This window comes from Natator depressus, chromosome 11, assembly GCF_965152275.1.
Source record: "Natator depressus isolate rNatDep1 chromosome 11, rNatDep2.hap1, whole genome shotgun sequence".
Lineage (NCBI taxonomy): Eukaryota > Metazoa > Chordata > Testudines > Cheloniidae > Natator > Natator depressus.
The window spans coordinates 33,035,140-33,047,570 of NC_134244.1; the positions used below are offsets into that span (position 1 = coordinate 33,035,140).

The following is a 12,431-nucleotide window of genomic DNA, read 5'->3' on the forward strand; positions in this document are numbered from 1 at the left end:
CATTATACAGATGCACTATAATCACAGAGTGCCACAACAGCAACCACTTTACTAACACATGTGCAGGCAGCTGGCCAGGATACTAGCGCTATTGCTGGCATCACAGCTGGTGCACATGAGCCGAGCACCTGCCTGAAACAGTGTTCTGTTGTGGGGTGGGAGGACACTTCACTCCATCTCTACTTCTCCCTCCCTCTCTTGGCACCAGTCTCCTGTCAAACACATGCAAAAAAATAAAACTGCTCCAAGTGGCCACTGAGCCTGCCTCAGCTGTATTTTTACCAGTGGTGCTCTATTCGTTGGTACATCAGCACTGCTTAAAAATCCTGCCCCTAAACAGGACAGGAAATCATTGATGGGGCCCTAGACTGTAGAGGAAAATTCAAGAATGTATTTGCCAAATATAGTAAAGGGGATCTGCTTGCAGATATTCCATGAGTGGTTAGCTGCTAAGTGAGAATTATTCACTCAGCTGTAGTTGCATTATTATAGTCACTTCCCATGTACGTAAACTCTAAAGAACTTGGTCCTGGTATACCAGAGAAGAATTGCTCAACTTCATTTTCCTATAGCAATAATCCTACCTTTGCAACATGTCAACCTGTGTAACTATTGAATTCTTAATGTTTATAACAAACTCTAATAATGATTTACAAGTGCATCCCAAATAAGTAAATGATTACAGCAGCCATATTACCTTGAAATTGAAAGACCGGGGCTGGATCCAGAAGAGAATAAACTGTGAGTCTGAGTAGCTCTGATTTCATTGGTTTCATAAACTATGTAGTATTGGGCCCGTTCAATATTTGGAAAGGAGACATCAAGGGGGAAAAGGAGTTAATGAAACATATAGGTTCATAAGTTTTAAGGCCCTTGTGATCACATAGCTAGACCGCCTGCATAATACTAGGTGAAATCTGAGAGCCTGTAACTCTTGCATTAAGACCAATAATTTGTGACTGAATTAAGTATCTTTCATACACAAAACTTTTGCTTACTAGCCAGAAATAGGACTCCTGCTGAAACACACTTTCTCCTTTAACTGAATAAGCAAACTACAGACTTGGGCACTGGTGTCATCAGTCCAATTTGTTACTGGAATGGATTTATTATAAAAAACCATAATCCTAATTTGGGGGCAAATCCCAATTACTTTACTAACACAAGTATTCCCCTGGACGTCAATGAGACTACTCCTGTACGTATGGCAGGCAGTATTTGAACACCGGATTAGTCACTTGGATTCTGAACTGTGTACATGAAGCTTTATGACTAACTTATTCTTGCAACAATGCATACATATATATTTATGGCTGAGATTACACTTTGATGCTGAACCATTAATTTCAGTGATTTAAAACTTTTGGGGGTAGAGGGAGTCTTTGTAGAGGTAATAATTCAGGATTATTCTAGCTGGGAGGTGTCATCCCCTCACCCCCAATTGTTTTTTTGGGGGGTGGGGCAGGGGCGTAGTTGGATGGAGTGGTTTGAAGATGTTCCATTCAGCCATTTTACAGGCTCAAATACTCAGATAAAATGAGTGCATTTCAAAAAAAACCCCATAAATTAGTACTGAAATACACTATATATAATGTATATCTTTACAAAAGCAACAATGATGTTAATAAAGTGCAACATTAGAACTGAGATCACACAAGGTCAGGAACTTTGAAAGAATGGACTCCACAGCAAGAAGAGGTTACTCAGCTTGTGCAATAAGTGCAGTTCTTCAAGATGTATCCCCTATGGGTGCGCCACCTCCAGTGCACATGCAACTTTGAGCCCTGTATCAGAGACTTTTCCTCTCGCAGTGCCCGTTCGACTCATACATGTGTCCCTATGCCTCCTTGTGCCAGGCACCTATATAAGGATGTGTGAGCAAACTGCCCTCAATTCTTTCTCCTGCTGAATGTCTCCACAGAGAGCAGTCCAAAGCAGAGGGGAAGGAGGATGGGTTGTGGAACACCCAAAGGGGGACACACCTTGAAGAAATGCAGTTACTGCACAAGATGAATAACTCCTCTCTTTCTCTGAGTAGTGTCCCTGTGGGTGGTCCACTTCAGGGGACTTCTAAGCAGTTTCCCCAGAGGGGAATTAGGTAGAAGGTGGGAAAACAAGAAATCAGAATCCTTAGGGGGAACGTAATACTTTTTAATCCGCTCCTTTGCATGCTGATGGAATAGTAGCAGGTGTTTGCCACACAGTTTTACCTCGATCCAGGAGTGCCTCGCTGATGGGTATGCCACCCTTAAGTGTGTTATTGACTGTAGGACAGCCAATATCTCGTGTTGTGAATCCCTGACCTTTTCTAGTGGAATCTGAAGAATGACAGCTATTCTCTTTATGAGGTCTTGCAATTGCTGAAAATTGTTGGCCATGGAAGGTGGTGGAGGTATAACTGCTTTTTGTGAGGAAGCTGGTTCTGGAGGAGAGGACTGAACAACCCTAGTCTCCCTTTGAGATGGTACCAGTGGTCTGGAGAATTGCTGTTGGTAAGCAGCCAAAGGATCCCGTATGGCTGTGTGGGGGGAGGGAAGAGAGGCATACAGGAGAGGAGGGTTGCAGGGTTGGTTCCACCATTCTTGATGATGGTCATTATCTTTTCTGTAACGGACAACAAATGGGTCCTGACAGGACATGTTGGGAATCCTGGACTGAAATAGAAAAGACTGATTTGAAGTCCCCTTCATCCTCCTCATCCAGTGGAAGAGCCTCCAGAGAAAAGGATGGAGAGTCCTGCCGAACGGGGGACAGTAGCAGGCTGGAGACTGAGGTCTTGGTACCAAAAGACACTTCATACCTACAAGGAGCCGGGATTCAGGCTCATCTGATATGGATGGGTCTCTTGTGTATCTAAATTCTTACGGTACTGAGTAGGGAATTGGTACCGACATGGACACCGAGATGCAGTAGCTGAAGCTGATGATACCGTCTATGGCAGGTGTGCCGATGTAAGCCCCCCGATGGAGTCTGGCACCATTGCTTGCTCTGTACCGAGCGTATCAAATTGGTAGGTGCAGACTGAGGGATTGAGCCTGATGGTACTAAAAAGGGGCATTTACCCTCCTAACCTGACTCAGACACTGGTTGAGTGTTCCATCATTAACAGTCTCAGCTTAATCTCCTTGTTCTTCCTTGCCTTCAACCTGAGAGGTAGGCAGAAATTGCACTTCTGGGAGACATGGGACTCCTCCAAATAATGAACACACTTAGAGTAGCCATCACTTACTGGGATAGCCTCTTGGCAGCATAGGCTGCATGTGAAGCCTGGTCAGCCAGGCATGCCCCACCAGGAAGACAAGGCTTCTGAAAGAAAGAGAGAGGAGGAGGAAAAACAAAAACAAAGAAACAATCCTCTCACTGTTAACACTTACGTAATAAATATAACTACTAGGGCTGTCAAGCGATTAAAAAAATTAATCGTGCGATTAATCGCACTGTTAATAATAGAACACCATTTATTTAAATATTTCTGGATGTCTTCCACATTTTCAAATATATTGAATTACAACACAGAATACAAAGCGTACAGTGCTCACTTTATATTTATTTTTTATTACAAATATTTGCACTGTACAAAAACAGAAAATAGTATTTTCAATGTTGTGCAATCTCTTTATCACGAAAGTTGAACTTATAAATGTAGAATTATGTACAAAAACCCCTGCATTCATAAATAAAACAATGTACAATTTTAGAGCCTCAAGTCACTCAGTCCTACTTCTTGTTCAGCCAATCACTCAGACAAACAAGTCTGTTTACATTTGCAAGAAATAATGCTGCCCGCTTCTTGTTTACAATGTCACATGAAAGTGAGAACGGGCGTTGGCATGGTACTTTTGTAGCCGGCATTGCAAGGTATTTATGTGGCAGATATGCTAACCACTTGTATGCCCCTTCATGCTTCGGCCACCATTCGAGGGAACATGCTTCCATGCTGATAATGCTCATTAAAAAAAGTATGCTTTAATTAAATTTCTGCCTGAACTCCTTGGGGGAGAATGGTATGTCCCCTTCTCTGATTTACTCACATTCTGCCATATATTTCATGTTATAGCAGTCTTGGATGATGACCCAGCACATGTTGTTCATTTTAAGAACGCTTTCACTGCAAAGTTGAGAAAAAGCAAAGAAGGTACCAATGTGAGATTTCTGAAGACAGCTACAGCACTCGACCCAAGATTTAAGAATCTGAAGTGCTGTCCAAAACCTGATTGAGACGAGGTGTAAAGCATGCTTTCAGAATTCTTAAAAGAGAAACTACAGAACCCAAACCACCAAAAAAAGAAAATTAATCTTCTGCTGGTGACATCTGACTCAGATAATGAAAATGAACATGCGTCAGTCTGCACTGCTTTGGACTGTTATCGATCAGAACCCATCAACAGCCTGGACCATGTCCCTTGGAATGGTAGTTGAAGCATGAAGGGACATATGAACCTTTCGCACATCTGGCATGTAAATATCTTGCAACGCTGGCTACAACAGTGCCATGCCAATGCCTGTTCTCATTTTCAGGTGACGTAAACAAGAAGCAGGCAGCATTATCTCCTGTAAATGTAAACAAACTTGTTTGTCACAGAGATTGGCTTAACAAGAAGTAGAACTGAGTGGACTTGCAGACTCTGAAGTTTCGCATTGTTTTGGTTCTGAGCGCAGTTACGTAATAAAAAAAATCTACATTTGTAAGTTGCACTTTCACGACAATGATTACACTACAGTACTTGTATTTTTCATTTTTACAGTGCAAATATTTTTAATAAAAAATAACATACACTTTGATTTCAGGTTTCAGAGTAGCAGCTGTGTTAGTCTGTATTCGCAAAAAGAAAAGGCGTACTAGTGGCACCTGAGAGACTAACCAATTTATTTGAGCATAAGCTTTCGTGAGCTACAGCTCAATTCAGCTCACGAAAGCTTATGCTCAAATAAAGTGGTTCGTCTCTAAGGTGCCACTAGTACGCCTTTTCACTTTGATTTCAATTACAACACAGAATACAATATATATGAAAATATAGAAAAACATCCAAAATATTTAATAAATTTAAATTGGTATTCTAGTGTTTAACAGTGCGATTAAAACTGCAATTAATTGTGATTATTTTTTAAATTGCAATTAATTTTTTGAGTTAATCGTGTGAATTAACTGCAATTAATCGACAGCCCTAATAACTACTAAAAACAACTGACACTAACAAAACAAACAACTATAAAAAGCACATGAAATAGCGGAGGCACCCTTAAGGTGGGCACGCTAGAGATCCATCTCAGGCTGAGAAGAAGACTGAATGTGGTTCACCTGTGCATCCCTATACAGACTCAGCATCCAGCATGAGGAGGCACAGGGCACATGTGCAGGCCAAACAGGCATTGCTAGCAGAAAAGTCTCCAATTAAGGGCTTGAGAGGTGCCTGTGCACCTGCAGCGAAGAGTCCATAGGAACTTAACTGGAAGAAGAACTAACAATGTTCCCTATTGCACACCTTCTATATGAATTCATAAAGAATCTGAAAGCCTCCTGCAACTGGGCCAACCACCCTCAGCTCTCATTGCAGCAAAAGCACCTTGTAAAATTGAGTTTTCTATCCGTGTTGTGGGCAATAGGGAAGAGAGCTGGTAAGACCATAATTTTGACATTTGTGCAATTAACATTTCAGACTTAGCATCGAAGTAATGCCGGACTTTATTTCCCCCTAATCTTTTTACCTTGTATTAAACATCCATATCCCATAGTAAGTAAATCATTAAACTGTGGAATATTTGAAGCAGGTCACTACATAAAACAAATAAAGAAATACCGCTTTTTCTTTTATTGGTGTTATACTGTACTCTGTTGTTAACTAGCATTTTTAATAAGTTCAAATCAACAAAAATATTATACAGTGAATTATGACTCTGCATTCCTTTCCATGAAAGGTTCCCAACTTTTTAACATGTTTAAGGTTTTTGAACACCCAAACAAGTTTAAACTGTAGTTCTGATTCCTTCAAAAGTTTTCCCTATGTTTGGAGCATATTTTGAGACCAATTAACTTTAAGCCAAGACTAAGCAGGCCTATAGTTTAATTAAACCAGTGCAACTCTGGGTAAAGTAGTGTTAAATCCACGTAGTTCAACCAGTGAAAACTCCTGTATATAAACACACGAACTGATTTAAACCCAGTTTATGTTGATTTTAGCTTAAGTTAGTGGCAAAACCTAAATCAATAGAAACCGATTTTTATATCAGTTTAAGAGTGACCACACAGGAGTTTACACTAGTTTAAACTAAAATCTACTAGAAACAATTTAGTGAAACGTGTGCAAGTTGTGCGTAGATAAGTCCTCTAACATTTGAGTTAGAAACAATGCTAGTTTAAGTTCTCTGCTTAGCTAACACATGGCTCTCCCCTGCACTCTTCTCCCCTCTCTATTTGTAACTCATCCGTTCCCTTTCCTGTTGCATCAGGAAACTGTAAATACAGTGGCTTCTGTAGGGCGCTGTTATAATTACCACAGTGTACTGCAACTGTGAAACTTATGCAAAGTATGTAACAACTACTTCAACAAGCTAGAACAGGCAGAATTTAATGTGGTTCTTTTGGCTTTCTAGAAATCCTTTCTAACAGTTCACGAAGAATGAAAATGATACATTTTTGGAAAATATTTAATTTGGCATAAAATTTTAAGACATAACATTTTCCCCTAAGCAGCTCTCGTTATAAAATAAAAGCATCTGCTTTACAGACCACTAAAAACTTTCATAAGACGTTGAAGACAGCGAGCTCTGAAGGAATGCTAGTACAGAGTTCCTAGTCTCCATGACCTTTTATAACTTTTGTTTTATCCTGCCTCTCAAAACAAATCTAGACCAATAATAGAATGTTTAGAGCTGTGAAAAATGCACTCACCAATACAAAAGAGATGTATTAGCAACAGCTACCATTTTCACCAACTCCTGTGAGAACACATTTTAAACCACCTTCTCAGTATTTTATTTACTTGACTTTAGTACTATGGTGATGTATTATAAACCCTGTCAAGCCTCGGGAAAAGGTTCCCCTCACCCACTGAATAATCCTGGTTTATAGTTTACTACACTTTCTGAAATGTGTTAAGTCAAGCATTCTTCAGAGTTGAAAGTTTCAAAAAAGAAACAGCAGACATTCAAGACAAAACATACACTTGTTTTCTCCCAAGTATGTGTGTGTGTGTGTATATATATTTACACACACATACACACACTGTAAAACAATTAAGCATTCAAACAGACAAAAGAGTAATCCAGCAACCTTTTTAAGAAAGAAATCTTAAACAGCAATTTCATTTTTTCAAAATATAGAAAACGTAATCGATCACTTTTTCTAATCTAGAATGTCATATCTGACTGGTTAGGGCGCTTCCTTTTATTTTTTTTCATTCTCGTTTGTATTATACCTATAGAAACTCACTGATCGTTTATGCTTGAGAGATCAGATTTGTTCAGTGCTATACAAACATCTTTATAGGAGCATTACAAAAAATAATAATAAATGTGAGCTTTCTCTGCACTGATATTCAATAGAAAAGCTGAGAGTCTGGTTAAGTCCATTTAAGGTCATTAATGTCAAACATACTTCATATGCAACTGATCAGGTCAATGCAAGGAATAAAATAATACAAGTCTTACCAATTTGAAAAAATCAACTACTAATCATAAAACAACAAACTCAGTTATAAACTAAAAGTGTATTTGGTCTCTTTCTCCAATCCCTCCCCCTCCCCCATACATGCACATTCATAGAACAGTACTGTGCAAGAACTATTTCTTAGATTTTTCTACAGAGTTTCATGCTTTAAATTCTGACCATGACAGTTATACTCCTTGATCTCATAAATTTAATGAGGTCACTTGACATGCATATTTACAAAAAAGAAAACTGAAGCAAGAGAAGAAAAAAAAATCCCTACAGAGCTGTCAAATGATATATAGGATTACAGGTATAGCATCCTGATACCTTAAACCCATCATCCTGAAAGTGAAACATTTTTTACTTGAGACTAGCAATGGTTTGTTTCATTTAAATATTATCTAAATGCCAGTTTTATCTTCAAACTCCAAGAAAACCCCACCGATGACATAGAAATTGCTGTGAACAGAGCTGCATGAAAGGATTAATCAACTGCATAGTACGTCAGTCTCTAAACAAGGCAAAACACTGAATCAGAGTTAGATTCCTCACCTGCAGTTACACCCAGTTAATCTGCTTGAAAGCAGCAAACTATGTAAATCTACTTATACTGGTGAGATAAACATTACACTCATCAAAATGTAACAAGAACCACTGTTACCAGGCAAAGCTGTTAAAAATAAATTTAAAAAAAAATCACGTGGCTTTCTTACAGAAGCTCAGATACCGATCCAGCATCTACTGGTGAGACTCAATGGTTATTTCATCCTAAACCTAAACAGCTACTTGCTCTGGCCCCCAAAAATCAGAGATGAGGAAAACTGGGCTGAACACAGTGATTTAAAATCCCAAATCAAATGTCTACAGCAGCTCTACAGATACAAAGCAGATGGAAGGGAGGAGACCCAATTTTCCATCACATTGGCGTTACACAGGCGTAAATATGTTGTCTTCATTGTTGCTACTTTGGATTTACACAGGCGTAACTGAAAGGGGAAAATTCAGGTTCCCTATATATGTAGTTTGTATTGAAGAGAGACCTAAAAGAGTCTACAGCAGAGGGTGAAGAGGTATTACCACTTATTATAGCCTCTTCACAGTAGATAGAATATCCTCCTTTAAAGGAAGAGTAAAAATATTTAGCCACTTTCACATAGCACGTATGATCAGAACTGTTTTGACAGACAAACTACTGAAGTATAAAACCAACTGCGATAGGCAATGCATTGCCCACATTCTTCAGCCAGACTTGAACCTGCATTCTGTTTTTGTCAGGGCATTACCTGCCAAGTTACTACTCACTTTTGCAGCTTCAAACTTTGACATGAGCTCAGTAGGAGCATTTTTAATGTGCTCTTGTCTGTCCGCAATGCAGGCAAATCCTATTTAACACAGATGACTTCAGAGACCAGAGCTTGCTGCTCACCCTACCACTATAGAAGAGAAAAAGATTAGACACCACCCACCTCTGTCTGACCTGAAAATGAAGTAGCTGACTGGCTCCTAGAAGCCTGAGTTACACAGAGAGACACAGATAGTAAGCATAGTACTGTAATCACAGATTCCTTTGTAAAATTGACATTACTTTTAGGCAACAGATAGATTGTATCAGTGAAATCCTGGCCTCACTGAAACCATTGGGATTTCTGCCATGGATTACAATGAGGCAAAATTATATTACAATTCCTTCCCACTAAAACTGACAGGGTACTTCTTTCCTTTTGCTGATAGATTGCAGTCAACTTTCAGCCACAATCTCGCACCAACCAGAATTATGATAGAAAAAACATATTATTTTATCAAAGATTCAGGATTCTATTAAAATCTTACACCATCCTGCTACCACTAAAAACACATTATAATTAAAAAGCCAGCACAGACTATCCCAGAGTATTTACTTTTCATTTTTAAAATTCTTTTAACTCCTCTGTCTCATATACTGAATACTCCCTTTTAGCACAGAAGAAAACTAGCCTCTTAGAATAAAATACAAATACAAATGTTCTGAAAATGGATTAGATTTAATTGTACATCAGTAAATCTACTTTATAACAAATGGAGGATTAGACTCGTATCCTGTGACACTAATTCATCCATGCAGGTGAAGTCTAAGTGAAAATGAAATCACCAAGTCACTCTTATTCCCAATGAAGTCAATAGGAGTTTTGCACACACTTCAGCGGGAAAAGTTCTCAAACCCCAGCTCCCTATGTAGAAAATGTTTGAATAGAGAATGGCTAAAAACACTAACAAAAGAAAGCTTTGGTACCCTGGGTCTTAGGACTACATAATACCCACACATTCATTTCTTTCTCTGCTACTGAAAGAAAAAAAAGTCTGTTTGTTTTTCTAATTCAGTCAGGCCTTTTAGCTCTTTGAATCTAAGGAGTGCACTGTGAAAAGAAGAGCATCTTATCAGCATGCTCCAGACCAGCAGGCTAACTCAGATCCCTACACAAAACATACAACCCTTCCAGTAAAAAGGCCTCACCCTCAGAGTTTTTCTCCCTATTTCCTTGCTAACACCCTGTTGCACGCTAACAAACAAATGAATACACCAGACCCTAAGGTGCCTTAATTAACTATCCTCTCAGATAATTTAAGAAAATAGTGTCTAATACATTGGCTTCCCTTACAAAGTATGTAGACACACGATACAAGAGCTGCACTGTGGTTGTATCGGGGGGATTTATTTAAAAAAAAAATCACCACCCAATAATCATATTTTATCACATACACACTTCAGATGCAAGATGCAATGATAATGACACAATGTTGGGTGTCATCTGCAGAACGTTGTTGAGATAGCATCATAAGTGATTTGTACAATAAGGAGAGTGATCACTTTAGATAAGCTATTACCAGCAAGAGAGTGGGGTTGGGGGAGAGAAGACCTTTTGTAGTGGTAAACACCCATTTTTTCATGCTTTGTGTGTATAAAAAGATCTTCTATACTTTCCACAGTATGCATCCAATGAAGTGAGCTGTAGCTCACGAAAGCTTATGCTCAAATAAATTGGTTAGTCTCTAAGGTGCCACAAGTACTCCTTTTCTTTTTACAATAAGGATGTTTCTTTAAAATGGGGGAAGAGAGCAGCAAGTTATGAAAGCTCACTTAAACTCCAAGTAAAGATAAACCTAATGTACACTGTTGCACTGGTTAGCATAATCCTAATAATTCACATGCTTACCTATCAGAGAAACATACATGAATTGGAATTTTTTTAAAAAATCCCTTAAAATCAATAATTCCATGAAGCCCTGTAGTAAAGTGACTCTCCATTACAATGTGATGTGATCTGATATTTCTATCTTTAATGCATCCCAACTCCATACAGAGTGACAATACCTCCTTCACCATTATTATGATAATTTGTTTCTATTGCTGAGGGGGGCAGACACAAAAGGGGATTTGTGTTTCCTCCCTCCCCAGCCCCCAAGAAAATAAATGAGAGTGGGGGGTGGTGGTGAGTTGATTGTTTTTTCGGTCAACCAGGCATCTTGTCACTGACTTCTAATCCATGTAACCTTTTCTATACAAACAGGAGGGTCCTCACTTTTCCTGACAAACCTGAAGCACGTGATTTTTGTTTGTCTGGTCAAAGGTTAAATGAAAACGGGTCTGTTTTGTAGTAAATAATAGTGTGACGATGCCAACACTAAAAATCAGAAACAGGAAACAGTTTTCCTAGTTTCTCTCACCCCCACCGCAGCAGGGGAAGTGGGTCTAACCATTCCAGCTGCTTTCAAAACTTAAGATGCTAAAATGTCCGTTTCAAAACAGTTCCATAGATATGAATGGTCCAAGCTTATCGAAACTATCTGTCTGCTCATAAAATGTCACAGGGTTTCCCTCGCACTGCCAGGGGGAGGCCGGGGGAGGCGGCGGGTGACGCTCAGCCGCGACAGCAGAGGGGTTTTTGGAGCGTATGGGGCTTTTCTGTTTGTTTTGAAAGCACGTTCGCCCTTCTTGTCATTTTATCAGAAAGGAAAACATTCAGCCTGAAGTTTCGATTTTCAATGCATGTTGCAACTTCACTCCTTTTAAAAAAAAACAAAACAAACAAACCAAAAAAAGAACTGTGGCGCAGGGCTCAGCACATCCAGGGCTCCCTGGGCGCCACACAACACCCCCCTCCGCCGCTAGGGCCATCCGGCCGAAGTCGCCTGACCGGCACCAGATCGCCTTTCCTTCGGGGACTCAACAAGGTCACCACGCAGCCTCGGAGCAGGGGGACTCTCTGTGCAAGCCAGCGGGACGCGCGCAGCGGAGCGCAAAGGGAGTGGAAGTTACATGCGCCCCCCCGCGACGTACCCACTCCTCCCCTTCCCCTGGGTGGGGGGGGGAGCGCTGCTCTCTTACCTGTTTCCTATAGGAAGCCCTGCTGCCGCCCGCCGGGTTACTGCTGCTATTGGGGAAAATCATCGCCCCGCCTAAGCCCCAGCTTCCCCTCGGGATGGGCAGCAACTTTTGTGCCAACTTGCGCGCAGGGGCGGCTGCGGTGCCTCCCTCCCTCCCCGGCGGCTGCCTCCGAGCCGGAGGTCCACGCACGACGACGCCTCTCTCCCCCTTCCGCTCCGGGGATCAGCCGCGCAGCGCCTCCCGCACGAGCAGCAGCGGCCGAAGGGAGCTCATTGATCTGGCGGCGGCGGCGGGCGCTTCCCCAGCAGCGGCAGAGCCAATCCCACCTACCAGCGGCCTCAACCACCGCCCAGAGAGAGCGCGGCGCCGCAGGAGACGGCCCACAGCAGGCTCTGCGCCCGGCTCCTGCGCCCGGCCTGC

General features: G+C 40.9%; 1 protein-coding gene across 4 annotated transcripts in view; it reads right to left on the reverse strand.

Moving 5' to 3' along the window:
* RBMS1 (RNA binding motif single stranded interacting protein 1) overlaps positions 1-12,431 on the reverse strand; it is a 200,795-nt gene that overhangs the window by 119,189 nt on the left and 69,175 nt on the right. Inside the window, exon 1 of one of the 4 annotated variants that reach the window (XM_074967427.1) lies at positions 12,012-12,408. The exons of the other annotated variants lie outside the window; for them this stretch is intronic. Coding sequence (XP_074823528.1) covers positions 12,012-12,074 — 63 coding nt within the window. The 5' untranslated portion in view covers positions 12,075-12,408. Of the gene's footprint in view, positions 1-12,011; positions 12,409-12,431 lie in introns of those variants that run through there. 4 annotated transcript variants of the gene reach the window in all.